The 18,021-nt window shown below is 46.2% G+C and overlaps 2 protein-coding genes across 2 annotated transcripts in view; both read right to left on the bottom strand.

The window, feature by feature from the left end:
* ece2b (endothelin converting enzyme 2b) overlaps positions 1-10,044 on the bottom strand; it is a 14,460-nt gene extending 4,416 nt beyond the window's left edge. The window contains exons 1-11 of the mRNA XM_056610372.1: positions 9,687-10,044; positions 6,637-6,723; positions 5,828-5,951; positions 5,085-5,300; positions 4,851-4,975; positions 3,930-4,076; positions 3,017-3,082; positions 2,658-2,846; positions 1,746-1,888; positions 1,405-1,519; positions 618-732 (exon numbers count right to left, since the gene is read on the bottom strand). Of these exons, the coding sequence (XP_056466347.1) occupies positions 618-732; positions 1,405-1,519; positions 1,746-1,888; positions 2,658-2,846; positions 3,017-3,082; positions 3,930-4,076; positions 4,851-4,975; positions 5,085-5,300; positions 5,828-5,951; positions 6,637-6,723; positions 9,687-9,740 (1,381 nt within the window). The 5' untranslated portion in view covers positions 9,741-10,044. The remainder of the gene's footprint in view (positions 1-617; positions 733-1,404; positions 1,520-1,745; positions 1,889-2,657; positions 2,847-3,016; positions 3,083-3,929; positions 4,077-4,850; positions 4,976-5,084; positions 5,301-5,827; positions 5,952-6,636; positions 6,724-9,686) is intronic.
* Positions 10,045-13,580: 3,536 nt separating this feature from the next.
* col4a4 (collagen, type IV, alpha 4) overlaps positions 13,581-18,021 on the bottom strand; it is a 31,508-nt gene continuing 27,067 nt past the window's right edge. The window contains exons 35-38 of the mRNA XM_056610371.1: positions 17,780-17,917; positions 16,313-16,501; positions 14,928-15,211; positions 13,581-13,844 (exon numbers count right to left, since the gene is read on the bottom strand). Coding sequence (XP_056466346.1) covers positions 13,581-13,844; positions 14,928-15,211; positions 16,313-16,501; positions 17,780-17,917 — 875 coding nt within the window. The remainder of the gene's footprint in view (positions 13,845-14,927; positions 15,212-16,312; positions 16,502-17,779; positions 17,918-18,021) is intronic.

Raw genomic sequence — 18,021 nt, 5'->3', positions numbered from 1 at the left:
GGAGATACAGTTAGATGGAGGGGGAGAGACATGGGGATATGGTTAGAGAGAGGGGGAGAGACATGGAGATACAGCTAGAGAGAGGGGGAGAGACATGGAGATACAGTTAGATGGAGGGGGAGAGACATGAAGATACATTTAGATGGAGGGGGAGAGACATGGGGATATGGTTAGAGAGAGGGGGAGAGACATGGATATACAGTTGGATGGAGGGGGAGAGACAAGCGGGTACAGTTAGAGAGAGGGGGGAGACATGGAGATACAGTTAGAGAGAGGGGGAGAGACATGGAGATACAGTTAGAGAGAGGGGGAGAGACATGGAGATACAGTTAGAGAGAGGGGGTGAGACATGGAGATACAGTTAGATGGAGGGGGAGAGACATGGGGATACAGTTAGAGAGTCATGGAGACACCTTAAGAGAGAAAGACAGACAGAGTTAGAGAGAGAGAGAGCGAGAGAGAGCAAGAGGGAGTTAGTCAGAAAGAGTGGGTTAGAGATATAGTTACAGATTGAGGGAGGGAGAGAGAGAGACAGAGAGAGACACACACAGTTGTCCTCTGAAACACAGAAGACAACAGGAACTGTCTCTCCACGGTACACCGAGCGGGAGGTGAACGTACGATTCCTTTGCTGTTCCTGTCGAAGGTCTCCTTGACAAACAGCGCCCCCAGGGCGAAGCCCATGGTGTCGTCGGTGTTGCCGATGCACGTCTGCCACCGCGGCGTGCACGACTGCAACGTAAACATCATCACAATATGGTATCAGCTGCTATAGAAACATATATATAGAACCAGATCCAGCCTTAAGCCTCACACCGGGCCTACTGGAGTTATGTAAGGGATAACGCACAGCGAGACGCTCATAATCACAGCATAAACCCTAGAGGGTCCGACAGGAAGCAGGGGGGAGGGAAGGGGGGTTATTACACAATAAACGATCTGTAATGTTCTTCTTTATTGCTTCCACTAAAGGATGAGTCTGTGCCTAGCAACATATTCATAGCAACGGTCTGTTATCCATAGCAGCAGTCTGTTATCCATAGCAACAGTCTGTTATTGATAGTAATGGTCTGTTATCCATAGCAACGGTCTGTTATCCATAGCAACGGTCTTTAATTCATAGCAACATAATGAGATTTTTGAAGCAGTTCCTCAAAGCATTTATTTCCCATACAGTGATCCTAGGGCATAACGATTATTCGGACACATACCCGAAGCCATTTCAGGTACTTATTCATACATATATATACGTGTGTATGCTAGCATATGTGCTGGGTAATGCTAGTCATGCTTGGCTAGTCGTGTTAGCTGTACCCCCCTGGTTCTGTCCAGACCTTTGCATAATTTGCCCTTAATGCTAGTCATTCTAGCCTAGTCATTCAAGGCTAGTCGTGCTAGTGGTACCTTCTTGGTTCCGTACAGACTCTCCAGCAGTTTGTCCTGGGCGTTCTCAAACCGCTGGTCCAAGCTAGCGACGCCCTTCTGCACCAATGTCCAAATCATGTAGTTATTCAGCAGACTAGAGAGAGAGAAAGCGAGCCATAGAGATGAAAAACGTGTATAGATATTTTTTGTTTTGTTTGAGACTGGGGTCAGTGTGTGCGTGTGTGTGTGCGTGTGTGTGTGTGCGTGTGTGCGTGTGTGTGTGTGTGTGCGTGCGTGCGTGCGTGCGTGCGTGCGTGCGTGCGTGCGTGCGTGCGTGCGTGCGTGCGTGCGTGCGTGCGTGCGTGCGTGCGTGCGTGTACCTGCGGTCAGTGCGTGCGATGAGTTGAGACATCTCCACCAGGTACTCTCTGGTGTAGATGACCACCGGCTCAGTGTCGTTCAGCTCCAGAGGAGAGAGGGACGAGGACAGGAGGTCCAGCCAGTCCACGGCCGGAGCAAGGACCTGCACACCAGAACCACAACCATCTAGAACCTGTACACCAGAACCACAACCATCTAGAACCTGTACACCAGAACCACAACCCTCTAGAACCTGTACACCAGAACCACAACCATCTAGAACCTGCACACCAGAACCACAACCATCTAGAACCTGTACACCAGAACCACAACCATCTAGAACCTGTACACCAGAACCACAACTATCTAGAACCTGTACACCAGAACCACAACCATCTAGAACATACACACCAGAACCACAACCATCTAGAACCTGTACACCAGAACCACAACCATCTAGAACATACACACCAGAACCACAACCATCTAGAACCTGTACACCAGAACCACAACCATCTAGAACCTGTACACCAGAACCACAACCATCTAGAACCTGCACACCAGAACCACAACCATCTAGAACCTGCACACCAGAACCACAACCATCTAGAACCTGTACACCAGAACCACAACCATCTAGAACCTGTACACCAGAACCACAACCGTCTAGAACCTGTACACCAGAACCAGAATTGTCTAGAACCTGTACACCAGAACCACAACCATCTAGAACCTGTACACCAGAACCAGAACCATCTAGAACCTGTACACCAGAACCACAACCATCTAGAACCTGTACACCAGAACCACAACCATCTAGAACCTGTATACCAGAACCACAACCATCTAGAACCTGTACACCAGAACCACATCCATCTGTATAGGGTTAGTGTACAGGGGTTAAGGTGTTGGGTATAGGGGTGAGGGTGTACCTGTAGATCAGCGATAGTGATCTTGTGGTAGAGCTTCTCCTCGTCTCTCCTCTGGTCCTGAGGGATGGTGATGTTAGCCAGAGCCGTCTCCAGCTCCAGGATCTGCCTCATCTCCTGCTCCGTGGAGTTCCTGCTCCCTCCCAGCAGTAGGCCCAGCTCCACCATGTACTCCAGATACGCATCCAACACCTCGATACACACACACGCACGCACGCACACACACACACACACATACATATGCACACACACATATAAACAATATATTCAGGTACACATTATATACATGTACGCAATATACACATGTAAATGTATGGATAACATTGTGTATAACCATTGCAACGACAACGCAGATTCCTCACCTTCTCATTGGCTGTCTTATTAAGGTAGTAGTCTCTGGATGGGAGGAAAATACCAGACTGTTCCACCTGAAGGACACAGTAGAAGACATTATACTAATCCCCTGCTATCTTCCTCTTCTCTCCTCTTCTTCTCTCTCTCCTCTCCTCACTCCTCTCCCCTCCCCCTCTCTCCTCTCCTTCTCTCCTCTCCTCTCCTCTCCTCACTCCTCTCCCCTCCCCCTCTCTCCTCTCCTTCTCTCTCTCCTCTCCTCTCCTCACTCCTCTCCCCTCCCCCTCTCTCCTCTTCTTCTCTCTCTCCTCTCCCCTCCCCCTCTCTCCTCTTCTTCTCTCTCTCCTCTCCTTCTCTCTCTCCTCTCCCCTCCCCCTCCTCTTCTCTCTCTCTCCCCTCCTTCTCTCTCGCCTCTCTCCTCTCCTAACTCCTCTCCCCTCCTCCTCTACTCTCCTCTCTCCATCCCCTCTCTACCTCTCCCCTCTCTCCTTTCCCTTTCCTCTCCTTTCCCCTCCTCTTCTTCTCCTTCTCCTATCTCCTCTCTCTTCTCTTCTTCTCCTCTCTGTTCCTCTCCGCCTCTCCTCCCCCCTCCTTCTCTCCCCTTTTCTATCCTGAAAACTCCTCTCTCTCTTCTCCTCTCTTCCAAAGTCCTCCTCCATCATCCCTCCTCTCCTCTCCTCTCCTCTCCTCTCCTCTCCTCTCCTCTCCTCTCCTCTCCTCTCCTCTCCTCCTCTCCTCTCCTCTCCTCTCCTCTCTTCACTCCCCTCCTCTCCCCTTCTCCTCTCCTCTGCCCTCCTCCTCTCCTCTCCTCTCCTCTCCTCTCCTCTCCTCTCCTCTCCTCTCCTCTCCTCTCCTCTCTCCTCACTCCCCTCCTCTCCCCTTCTCCTCTCCTCCGCCCTCCTCCTCTCATCTTCTCTCCTATACCTGGATGACGTTACTGTTGGAGTTCTTGGGGTCCGTGCTGACTCCCAGGGAGAAGAAGGGCTGGGCTCTGTACGGTCCGGACAGCAGCTTCAGAACTTCCATGAAATTGTCCTTCTCCCACCTACCTGTTATACTCCAGCCCCCCAGCTGCACACACACACACACACACACACACACACACACACACACACACACACACACACACACACACACACACACACACACACACACACACACACAGACACACACACACACACACACACACACACACACACACACACACACACACACACACACACACACACACACACACACACACACACACACACACACACACACACACACACACACACACTCACACACACACACACGACAAGACAAACAGACAGACAGGCAGACAGACAGGCGAGCAGCAAGGGAGAGAGAGATGAATAGATCCCATCAGGGTGAGGGGTTGGAGGTAGAAGTTACAAGTTATGCGTAAGGGGTTGGAGGTAAGAGGTACTGAGTTAAGAATGAGAAGCTTGGGGTTAGGAGTTAAAGGTCAGTCTACTCATATTTTTTGACATGTATCTTAAAAAGATCGTCCCAGGTTGCTTTTTGTTTTCGTGAACTGCTTAATAGTGCTTTAAATGTTGGTACCCAAAGGAATAGTGGGAAGGCATTATCTCCCTTCCTTCCGTAAAGAATGGCCCTATGCTCAAGGAGAAAGCCACTGAGATACTTCCGCTTCATCTCACTCGGTGAAGAACTTTCCGAAGCAGGTTTAGGGTTGGTTTAGGGTTAGGGTTAGGGTTCTGGCAGGGCAGGTAGTAGGACTGGGTTAGGGTTAGGGTTCTGGCAGGGCAGGTAGTAGGACTGGGTTAGGGTTAGGGGTTGAGACGGGACAGGCAGTAGGACTGGGTTAGGGGTAGGGGTTACCTTGGTGATTAGGTCTACGAGAGGCTGAGCCCCAAGCTGGTCTATGCGGGGCTGGTTCAGACAGGACAGGTAGTAGGACTGGGTCTTCCTCTCCGCTTCACTGGTCCCGTTAAATGTCCCGTTCTCTACAGCAGACATGTCATATATCAGCCAATCAGAGCAGCTGGGTTAGGGTTAGGGTTGGGGGTGTGTGTGTGTGTGTGTGTGTGTGTGTGTGTGTGTGTGGGGTGGTACCCAGGATGTGTTTGAGCAGTGCCTGGTTCTGCTCCCAGAGGCTGTTGAAGGTGGACCAGCGGGACCGGGCGTCGGGGAGGGGGTTCTTGCGGGTCCAGCCCCCGCAGGCGTACTGGTAGAAGTCCTGACAGGGGTCCGCCTGGCGGTCCATGGCCTCCGCCATCCGCCCCGCCAGCATCACGCACGCCTCCGAGAGACACAGCTCCTTGCTCCCATCTGTAACCACGGCAACCGCAGAGTCATCAACAAGCACCCCCTGGTGCGGGGGGTTGGGATCGGGGTCCCTGGGTCAAAGTTCAGAGTCGCCGCGCTTGAGCTGCCCCGGCCGTAGTGAAGGAACCCCGGTGCTTAGCCCCCCTCCAACGCTAAGAGAACCTCGATAACAGGAACAGTGTACGAAGGTGTGTGTGTGTGTGTGTGTGTGTGTGTGTACGAATGTGTGTTTGTGTGTATTTGTGTGTGCTTGTGTGTGTTCTTGTGTGTGTGTGCGTGCGAATGTGTGTGTGTGTGTGTGTGTGTACGTGTGTGTGTGTGTGTGTGTGTGTGTGTGTGTGTGTGTGTGTGTGTGTATGTGTGTGTGTGTGTGTGTGTTTGTGTGTGTGTGTGTACCAATGTGTGTGTGTGTGTGTGTGTGTGTGTGTGTGTGTGTGTGTGTGTGTGTGTACGTGTGTGTGTGTGTGTGTGTGTGTGTGTGTGTGTGTGTGTGTGTGTGTGTGTGTGTGTGTGTGTGTGTGTGTGTGTACCTGGGCTCTGTGTTAGTCCCAGTGTGAGGGTGAGGAGCAGCAGCAGGACTGAGACGAGGAGCAGAGCAGCCAGCCAGACCTCCAGCTGGGTCCAACCCCCCAGGGAGCCCTTCCTGAAGCCCACCTGCCCAGAAACCTCCATCATCATCATCATCATCATCATCATCATCATCATCATCATCATCATCATCATCATCATCATCATATTCATCCTCATCATCATCCTCATCCTCATCATCGTCATCAACATCGTCATCAACATCCTCATCCTCATCCTCATCCTCATCCTCATCCTCCTCATCATCATCATCATCATCATCATCATCATCAACATCATCATCATCATCATCATCATCCTCCTCATCAACATCATCATCATCATCATCATCATCATCATCATCCTCCTCATCAACATCATCATCATCATCATCATCATCATCAACATCATCATCATCATCATCAACATTATCCTCATCATCCTCATCCTCATCATCATCATCATCATCCTCATCCTCATCATCATCATCAAAATCATCATCATCATCATCATCATCATCATCATCATCATCATCATCATCACCATCACCATCATCATCATCACCATCACCATCACCATCACCATCCTCATGATTATCGTAAACAGTTGTTAACAACAGTTAAGTGGTAGTAAAGTACAGTAGTAGTAAAGAATATCAAAGCAAAGTAAAGAGGTGGTAGTAAAGTATGGCCAGGGTAAAGTAGTAGTTGAGTTGTAGTTAAGTAGAGTAATAGCATTGTAAAGTGGAAGTAAAGCAGTAGTGAGCCCTGACCTCGACACCTTCAGGCGATGGGCTTCCATCCCGAGGAAGATCTGAAGCCTCCTCTTCCTCAAAGGTAGCACGTTTATAGCTGGACATCTGAAAAAAAAACACAACTTCATAAATGGTGGCCATCAAATAGAACTGAAACACACTGTTGGCCATCATATAGAACACAATGGTGGACATCATACAGAACTGAAACACAATGCAGGTGACCATCATATAGAACACAATGGTGGACATCATATAGAACTGAAACACAATGGTGGCCATCATATTGAACTGAAACACTGAACTGAACTGAGACATCATCGACTAGATGAGAGTTAAAGGTGCTGTAGGTAAGATAAGCTATTATTGCTATTTATTGCTATATTGCTGTATATATCATCATATGCATACACTTAAATAGTAAAGTGAGTAAAGTGTAATAGTGGTAGATTTTAGTGAAGAACTTCTTAATAAAGTGTAAAGGGTTTTAGTGCTGGATGATAATGAAGAGCTTCTTAAGAGCTTCATAACAAAGAGAGTAAAGTGTTGTAGTGCTAGATGATAGTGAAGAGCTTCTTAACAAAGAGAGTAAAGTGTTGTAGTGCTAGATGATAGTGAAGAGCTTCTTAACAAAGAGAGTAAAGTGTTGTAGTGCTAGATGATAGTGAATAGCTTCTTAAAGGTTGGGTATGGGATTTGCGAAACGCCAGCAGATTTTGAAAATACACAACTCAAATGGTCCTACCCCCTCTCCTTCAACGCTGACTCTGACTCCACCCATTCCAAGTACCTGGACGCACAATCATGCACGAGCGCGAACCACAGATGCGCGAGAGCGAGCCAGGCTAGCGTAGGTTTTCGTTAAACAACATGGCAACATTAAAAAAACAACATGGGGATGGTAGCGTCTTGTCTGCCATGGAAATTGTCTTCTACTGCTAGGTCCAAATGTGGATTAACTAGTTACAGTAGCTACCACAGGATAACAACAAACAGGAGCTTGCTCTGGGTCACGAGCTCTGGGTCACGAGTACTGCACGGAGGGGTCGCGCGCGGGGCGCGGGGGAGGGGGAGTGCAGTACGACCGTTTGATTGACGTACTTACTGTCCGATGCAACTCGGTGGCTCTGGAAATCATTGGCTGGAGTTTTTCGAGCCCTGCCCGTTCCACAGATGATTGACTTGTTTAATTGTCATGTCAGTACTTCTAACTCAGTGGCTGTAAGTGGGTTATGATAAGGATTTCAAGTAATTCTGCAAAAATGGTCAAAAAAGCGAATTCCATACCCAACCTTTAACAAAGAGAGTAAAGTGTTGTAGTGCTAGATGATAGTGAAGAGCTTCTTAATAAAGAGGGTAAAGTATTGCTGCAGTGCAAGATGAATAGTGCCCGAAGTTAGAGTACTATCGAGCTAGGTGTTCGCTAAGAGATTAAAGACGTGTTAAAGGGCAAAGGGATAGATGATATGATTCATTTGCACTGCTGGGTGATATATTGCTATAGTAGTGGGTGTAAACTAAGGGGATAGCGTGGCTTTTCTCATGGGGAACACAGCAGGAAGGGAGGGGGGCATGACATCACCTAGTTCCCAGCTAAAGGGAAGTGGTTATTTAACTGCCAACCTTCCACACAATGGGTTGTATGTCAATCATTAAGAGCAGAGGACAAAATGACGTCTGCGGCACTCCAAGCCAATCACTGCAGAGTTTCTGTTTGACATCAGCAGCATGGTCCAATCGTAGCTTTCATACAACAAGCATACAGACTCTTAACACTCACACACACACACACACACACACACACACACACACACACACACACACACACACACACACACACACACACACACACTTAATTGCAGTCTCACATGCACACCCACATGCACACTCACCTGCACACACACACACACACACACACACACACACACACACACACACACACACACACACACACACACACACACACACACACACACACACACACACACACACACACACACACTAACAAGCACACACATGCACAAGCACACACTCACGTGCATACTCACATGCAGACTCACATGCACGCACACTCAGATGCACACACACTCTTATGCAAACTCACTAACACGCACACTCACGCCCACTCACATGCATACTCACATGCAGACTCACATGCACGCACACTCAGATGCACACACACTCTTATGCAAACTCACTAACACGCCCACTCACGCCCACTCACATGCACACCTATATTGCGCACTCGCTTACAGGCGGACCGAAGGGAGAACACAACAACAAGCCCACCCGGCACCGCTGCGCCCCCTAGTGACGTCACGCCTCTCGTTTACATTCGGATTGGAAACAGATTGTGATCCGGTCAACCGCCCAGTAACACATGCAGGGAAACCTTGTCCACCAATCAGTGTGCTTTTGTAGTTTATGTAGGCATATGTGTATTTAGGATATAGGTGCTGTGTACTACATATAAATATAGATGCATCAATTATGTTGTGAATACTAGGCTATATGTAAGTAAATGTATATAGGCCTATATGGTGAATGTTAATATGTGTGTAACCTTACATAGTGTATATGTTGTGTGTAGTATATTTTTTTAATATGTGTAGCCTATATATTAGTGTATATGCTGTGTATAATACATGACAATATATGTGTAAATAGTATATATGTTTTGTGTAGTATATTGAAATATATGTGTATATAGTATATGTTGTGCATAGTAGGCCTATATGACAATATGTGTCACACATGTATAAACATACAACATGCTATATATAGTATGTTGTATGTTTATAATTTACACGTGTGTAGTAAACGTAAATATATTTGAAGTAGGGATATATAGCACGTTGTGTTTAGTATATATAAATATACGTGTATATTGTGTAGGTAGGCCTATATATATTCAACATGTGTGTAGTATAGCTACTTACATATTTGTAGTATATAGTATGTTGTGTACAGTATACGTTTGTATATGTGGATACGGTGGGCGATACATGTTGTTTGTATGACAGTGGGCCCGCACAGCATCACAGGAGAAAGAACACGACGCTACTCACTGTGTTCCGCAGATCCTGCAGCGCTACGCTCATTCTGGGGCAGTGAGACAACATCTAGTGCGGCTGGCTTCGCCTCCGAGACATCCCTGTTCTCCTCCTGTTCTCCTCCTATCGTTTCCTCCTCCTCTTCTCCTCCTCGTCCTCCCGAAGCCTCCGAGCCAAACCGCGACACAACAGTCGAGACGGCGGAGGAGATGCACCAGGCGATGGTCTCCTACCGTCTTTGTTGAGCAGAAAGAAAAGAGATTTCAATGGTCGGCGTAGACAGGGGGTGAAGAGGAGACGGAGAAAAGAAGATAGCGATCTGCCAACAGACTGGTCAGTCTCAGCTCCACCCAGCAAACAACACCCTTCCTCCCGCTTCACAAACACAAACACTCCCTCGATTCTCCCATCCGCTGGAAACACGTCTTCAGCCTCTATGTCTCTAGCTGTTATTCTTTCTCCGTTTGTCTGTCTATCTCTATCTGTCTATCTGTCTGTCTGTCTGTCTGTCTGTCTGTCTGTCTGTCTGTCTGTCTGTCTGTCTGTCTGTCTGTGTACCTGACTGTCTGTCTCCCTGCCTGTCACGCTCTCCATGGTAACAGTACATTAAGTTAAATGTCAAGCCTCCTTGAACGTTCAGTTCGAGGGTCTCATGGAGATACGTCACGGTGTTATTATTATTTCCATGGTAGGATGCTATACGAACCATTCCTCTGCCTGGTGTCTTCATGCTCTCGAGTTTAGCACTTTCACAGATTTATCCATGGCCATGTTTTCTGTTAGAAATAGCAATTATATTTATAATAGGATCAGTGCTCTGGCATATCAACCCTACTGCTAAAGAGACATCTTAAGACCACAGACTGAGTTACAACCCTCTCTGCGGATTTTACTGAAACCCTAGGAAATAATCTGAGTGTATTCTACCTGATTTAGAACCATAACTGTTCCTGCTAGCAATTTTAACATCCCCTGATCCTAGAGCTGTAGAAAACCTAACCATGGAACCCTAGAACATCTAACCGTATAACCCCTAACTCTATAACCCCTTATGGTCAAACCCCTAACCCTACAACCCCTAACCCTAATGGTACAATAGTAGAACTAGAACCGCTAATGGTAGAACCCCTATCCTTAGAAGACCTATGGGCACAACCTCTAACCCTAGAACCCCTAACCATAGAACACATAACCCTAGAACCGTAGAACACTTCACACAATTTCTGTAGTAGCGCCCTTAATATGTCATCTGGTGGATATCACTATCGTTTTATATGAAATGAAAATGCGATGTACTTTCACTGAATCATTATCCCGTGTCAATACTAACTTGAAATTCTCCATTTCCTTGTGGAAATCCATTAATGTTTGTTATATTTCTTAATCATGGGGGAGAGCCCACACCATGAAATGCAATTCATTTTAGAATTATTCAGACTACGAACTACACAGATATTTTAAAACTGTGAGTTACAAAAAGTAAATAAACAAAGAATATACCTAGAATAGACAAGTAGACATCTGTGGTCTCTCTGATAATATACTTTGAAAACGATTTTATTTTCTTAATTTTATTAAGGATAAAACCACATGTTTGTTTTTTTTACATTTTATGTTAAAAAATAGGACAAAATGATAGATTAATTGAAATTTTAAGACAAATGAATATTAAATATTATGAATAAATGTATGTTCACAAAAAACTAAATCTTCTTAAAACTGTAAAAATATTTCTTTAACAAATGGCATCATTATTTTTATGCAGTTTAACGCTGGCAATGTAATCATTTAGCAGAAACTTTTATCCAAAGTGACTAATTAGTCTTACAAGTGACCTACGGGTGACACTCAATACTCGCAAACAAGATTGGAGTAACAAAAATAATTCTATTGATGCATGACCAATTCGATACGATCCAAATTAATGTAACAAAACATAGAAAGAAAATAAATACATTATTTATATTTGTGGCTCCTTTTCAGCATCACAAAGGAGTGAGGGGGGTCCTAAAGGCCTGAACCCCCAGAACCTCTGCTATAGGGTCCAAACACCTGAACCCTCAGAACCTCTGCTAAAGGGTCCTAAAGGAACCCCCAGAACCTCTGCTCTATGGTCCTAAAGGCCTGAACCCCCAGAACCTCTGCTAAAGGGTCCTAAACACATGAAGGAACCTGCAGAACCTCTGCTCTATGGTCCTAAGGCCTGAACCTCCAGAACCTCTGCTAAAGGGTCCTAAAGGCCTGAACCTCCAGAACCTCTGCTAAAGGGTCCTAAAGGAACCTCCAGAACCTCTGCTAAAGGGTCCTAAAGGAACCTCCAGAACCTCTGCTAAAGGGTCCTAAAGGCCTGAACCCCCAGAACCTCTGCTAAAGGGTCCTAAAGGAACCCCCAGAACCTCTGCTAAAGGGTCATAAAGGAACCTCCAGAACCTCTGCTATAGGGTCCTAAAGGAACCCCCAGAACCTCTGCTAAAGGGTCCTAAAGGCCTGAACCCCCAGAACCTCTGCTATAGGGTCCTAAAGGAACCCCCAGAACCTCTGCTAAAGGGTCCTAAAGGCCTGAACCCCCAGAACCTCTGCTAAAGGGTCCTAAAGGCCTGAACCCCCAGAACCTCTGCTATAGGGTCCAAACACCTGAACCCCAAGAACCTCTGCTAAAGGGTCCTAAAGGAACCCCCAGAACCTCTGCTAATGGGTCCTAAACACAGGAGGTCCGCTATATGATCCTAATGAACCCCCAGAACCTCTACAAGGTGCTTCCTGGTCGGCCTTATTACCGTAGTTGTCCTTTCAAGTTTTCCATGTTTTAATACATCAGGAAGAAATGACGAAACGCGCATCTATAAAAAAAAAAATTGTTCATCAGGTCTATCATAGTGTTTACATTAGACAACATGTTTCAAATAATATTTCACATATGCATGTTATATTAGACATGTATAGACACCAAAACATAACATGTTATAAAAGACATGTTAAGACACCATTAGACATGGCATGCCATATTAGACATAGCATGTTATATTGGACATTTATAGTCTCCATAGACATAGCATGATATATTAGACATGTTTAGGCCACATGAGACCTAGCATGTTTCACAAGACATGTATAGACTCCATTAACCATAGACAGTTATAATCAACGGGATTAACATGAATAACGTTTCTATGCAGATCTGTCTAGAAAGGAGACACATAAGTCACGTGACTTTGACAACGGAGAACACACAATGGAGGAGAAAGTGGAGGTCAGAGGAGGAGGTGGAGGTCAGAGGAGGAGGTGGAGGTCAGAGGAGGAGGTGGAGGTTAGAGGAGGAGTCAGAGGAGGAGGTCAGAGGAGGAGGTGGAGGTCAGAGGAGGAGAAGGTGGAGGTCAGAGGCGGAGGTCAGAGGAGGAGGTGGAGGTCAGAGGAGGAGGTGGAGGTTAGAGGAGGAGTCAGAGGAGGAGGTGGAGGTCAGAGGAGGAGTCAGAGGAGGAGGTCAGAGGAGGAGGTGGAGGTCAGAGGAGGAGAAGGTGGAGGTCAGAGGTGGAGGTCAGAGGAGGAGGTGGAGGTCAGAGGAGGAGGTGGAGGTCAGAGGAGGAGAAGGTGGAGGTCAGAGGAGGAGGAGGTGGAGGTCAGAGGAGGAGGTGGAGGTCAGAGGAGGAGGTCAGAGGAGGAGGTGGAGGTCAGAGGTGGAGGTCAGAGGTGGAGGTCAGAGGTGGAGGTCAGAGGAGGAGGTGGAGGTCAGAGGTGGAGGTCAGAGGTGGAGGTCAGAGGAGGAGGTGGAGGTTAGAGGGGGAGGTCAGAGGAGGAGGTCAGAGGAGGAGGTCAGAGGTGGAGGTCAGAGGTGGAGGTCAGAGGAGGAGGTCAGAGGAGGAGGAGGTCAGAGGTGGAGGTCAGAGGTGGAGGTGGAGGAGGACCCGGGGGTCAGTCTTTCATGCAGACGCTGCAGCGGCCTGCGGTGGCTCTCTGCTGCCAGGGCTGCAGCAGCACCATGGGCTCCGTCTGCGCGGGCGGGGAGGAGGCCCGCGGGGCCGTGCTGGTCAGCCAGAAGCTGTAGATGTTAGTGAAGTAGTGGCAGGTCCCTCGGGGGCCCTGGCACTCCACGTAGGGCTGGGCCCGGAAGTCCTGGAGGCAGCTTCCTGAGGAGGTCAGGGACTGGCCGCCGCCCTCGTCCCCCGCCCCCGTGTGCTGGGACACAATCATAGAGATAGAGTCAGAGAGACTCATATAGGTGATGCATTCATATGGATATAACCCTGTTCATGTTTAGGAATCATATACATTCATACTTATCAATGTTGAATATTAATGTTATATATTCATTATGTTTATATGAATGTGTAAGATTATATATATTAATATATTCATGTTTATGAAATATATATATGAATCGAATGTGTATGATTCATATATATTTTTATAATTGACCCATGATTGGCAGATATTATGCATATGACTCATATACATAAGGTATTTAAAGTATGGTAATAGTAAATTGGTAGTACTAACCACGAGGAAGGAGTAAAGTGGTAGTATAGTAGTAGTACTGACCATCAGTAAGTAGTATAGTGGTAGTATAGTAGTAGTATAGTGGTAGTACTGACCATGAGGAAGGGGTATAGTGGTAGTATAGTAGTAGTACTGACCATCAGTAAGTATTATAGTGGTAGTATAGTAGCAGTATAGTGGTAGTACTGACCATGAGGAAGGGGTATAGTGGTAGTATAGTAGTAGTATAGTGGTAGTACTGACCATGAGGAAGGGGTATAGTGGTAGTATAGTAGTAGCATGGTGATAATACTGACCATGAGGAAGAAGTAAAGTGGTAGCATAGTTGTAGTTCAGTGGTATTACTGATCAAGAGGAAGTAGTAAAGTGGTAGCATAGTAGTAGTTCAGTGGTAGTACTGATCAAGAGGAAGTAGTAAAGTGGTAGCATAGTAGTAGTTCAGTGGTATTACTGATCAAGAGGAAGTAGTAAAGTGGTAGCATAGTAGTAGTTCAGTGGTATTACTGATCAAGAGGAAGGAGTAAAGTGGTAGCATAGTAGTAGTTCAGTGGTAGTACTGATCAAGAGGAAGGAGTAAAGTTGTAGTTTAGTAGTTGTATAGTGGAAGTACTGACCATGAGGAAAGAGAAAAGTAGTAATATAGTGATAGTATTGACCATGAGGAAGGAGTAAAGTGGTAGTATAGTAGTAGTATAGTGGAAGCACTGACCATGAGGAAGGAGTAAAGTGGTAGCATAGTAGTAGTATAGTGGAAGTACTGACCATGAGGAAGGAGTACCCCACCCAGAGGTTCCTCCAGTGCGGAGGGCACTTTGGGGGGGCGGGGTCTTGGCTGTGCACGGTCACCGCGGGCGACGCCGCCTCACACACCACACAGCGGCTGATGTGCGCTCTGATGTCACTGCCCTCAAAGGGCATGCTGGGCACGGCGGCGGTGGTGGACAGCCAGTAGGACTTGTCGTTGCGGCTGGCGTAGTGACAGGAGCCCATGTTGCAGTAGGAGAAGGGCATGGTGGAGAAGAGACGCACACACGAGCCCGCCTGACCTAAACACACACATATACATCATATATGTACAAATACATTCAATGTGTATGGGTATATACGTATGTATATGAACGTGTGTGTATATATATGGTTGTATGTATATACGTTTATGACTGTGTATGTGTATATCGACATGCGTGTGAATGTAGTACCCAGGTCCTGAGTGTGTATATATCTTTCTGAGTGTGTATGTAGTACCCAGGTCCTGAGTGTGTATATATCTTTACGAGTGTGTATGTAGTACCCAGGTCCTCAGTGTGTATATATCTTTATGAGTGTGTGTGTAGTAACCAGGTCCTGAGTGTGTATATATCTTTACGAGTGTGTATGTAGTACCCAGGTCCTGAGTGTGTATATATCTTTTTGAGTGTGTATGTAGTACCCGGTCCTGAGTGTGTATATATCTTTATGAGTGTGTATGTAGTACCCAGGTCCTGAGTGTGTATATATCTTTACGAGTGTGTATATATCTTTATGAGTGTGTATGTAGTACCCTGTTTTGAGTGTGTATATATCTTTTTGAGTGTGTATGTAGTACCCGGTCCTGAGTGTGTATATATCTTTATGAGTGTGTATGTAGTACCCGGTTTTGAGTGTGTATATATCTTTATGAGTGTGTATGTAGTACCCGGTCCTGAGTGTGTATATATCTTTATGAGTGTGTATGTAGTACCCGGTCCTGAGTGTGTATATATCTTTATGAGTGTGTATGTAGTACCCGGTCCTGAATGTGTATATATCTTTATGAGTGTGTATGTAGTACCCGGTCCTGAGTGTGTATATATCTTTATGAGTGTGTATGTAGTACCCAGGTCCTGAGTGTGTATATATCTTTACGAGTGTGTATATATCTTTATGAGTGTGTATGTAGTACCCGGTTTTGAGTGTGTATATATCTTTATGAGTGTGTATGTAGTACCCAGGTCCTCAGTGTGTATATATCTTTACGAGTGTGTATGTAGTACCCGGTCCTGAGTGTGTATATATCTTTACGAGTGTGTATGTAGTACCCGGTCCTGAGTGTGTATGTATCTTTACGAGTGTGTATGTAGTACCCGGTCCTGAGTGTGTATGTATCTTTACGAATGTGTATGTAGTACCCAGGTCCTGAGCGTGAGCTTTCTCCTGGCCCTCCAAGTACAGCAGACTGAACCCCACCCACAGAGCTGCCATGTCGTCAGGACACGAGGGGATGGCTTCTGATTGGCTGTGCATCACCAACAGGAAGCCAGCTCTGAAGGCTGTGATAGGTCCAGGGTTACCAGGGTTACCTGCAGGACCAGTTTGACCTGGAAGAGATTCATAATGCGTAAGAATAACCGTTAGTTCTTTAAATGTTTGAGCCTAAAATCCAAATAAAGAACATAAAAAAAAGAGGAGAATATAAATAATACATAAATAAAATAAAATATAATAAAACAAATTGAAATGTAATATGGGAATTAGAAGAATATGAAATGCAAATTAGAAAAATATAAAAATCCTTATTTTCTCAAGTGAATGCATTACGTTTCTATAACATCCAAAACAGAAAGAATACAAATTTCACATTAAATACAAATCCGTAGAATATGATAATGTGTGTGAGTTGATTGTTCATATCATTTGTGTATGTTAATGAGAGTGGATGGGCTTATGTAGGATATGTCACTGTTTGTCAATAACGATCAATAAACCATCAATAAACAGAACCCAGGTCTCCTCACCCTGAGCTCCCACCACTCCTCTCTCCCCCTGGGCTCCTCCCTCCCCCAGGGGCCCATCCAGGCCCCGGGCCCCGGCTCTTCCTGCGCCCCCGTCGGCTCCTGGATTCCCTTTCGGTCCTGGAACAGCAAACAGCAACACAGCGTGTTTTAATCGACACTCTTCTACACTGTATCTTCAATGTAGTCGTTTGTCTCTAGACCAGTGGTTCTCAAAACATTGTGATGAGGTGCGCAGTTGTCTTGTTCCTGACTTTTGAATCGTGGACTTGGACTGCTTCAATCCTTAACATTTTCTTCCACTTTCAATCCACTGGTTTGTCTTTCAGCGATGCATTGTTCGTTTGTAAGATGAGATGTGATGGTTTCATGGATTCATTACGAACATCACCATATACCCTTGCCCGTTCACTGTCGTCCCCCTCAGTTTTTTACAGTTCTGCTGGGGAAATATAGCAGAACTGTTTCGACCCTTTTCGAAATATTCTTCTCCTGTCCGCACTTTTGATATATTTTGATAGTATAATGTTTTGAAATAATTATATTCCTTTCTATATAATTTTTTTTGGAGATTCCTCCGAGTACGACTAAATAGCGCAAGTGTCCGGCCAATGGTACACGTTCCACAGTTTGAGAACCAATGATAGACTGTCAGTATCTATTCAATCTAGATGCATAAATAATCTACATATTTCAATCTAGACCATTATACTGTAAGGATATCTCTTGCGCACACACACACACACACACACACACACACACACACACACACACACACACACACACACACACACACACACACACACACACACACACACACACACACACACACACACACACACACACACACAGATACGCTCTGACCTCGGGGCCCCTTGAGGCCTGTGGTTCCGGGGGGGCCAGGAGAACCTGTCTGGCCCGGGACCCCCGGGTGACCTGCGGGACCCCTGGGTGGGAAGACTTGGGGAGGAGGGATCACTCTGCCTCGCTCCCCTTTGGGACCTGGAACACAAGGAAAGCACGTCCGCTTTATACTAATACTAGTACTACTATACTAACACGAACAGTAATACTAGTACTAGACCATGTGACCTACACCTGGATGA

The sequence above is a fragment of the Gadus chalcogrammus genome, chromosome 16 (assembly GCF_026213295.1).
Source record: "Gadus chalcogrammus isolate NIFS_2021 chromosome 16, NIFS_Gcha_1.0, whole genome shotgun sequence".
NCBI classification, from domain to species: domain Eukaryota; kingdom Metazoa; phylum Chordata; class Actinopteri; order Gadiformes; family Gadidae; genus Gadus; species Gadus chalcogrammus.
The sequence above is the reverse complement of the archived record's forward strand: the minus strand, read 5'-3'. Positions and strand labels throughout refer to the sequence as shown.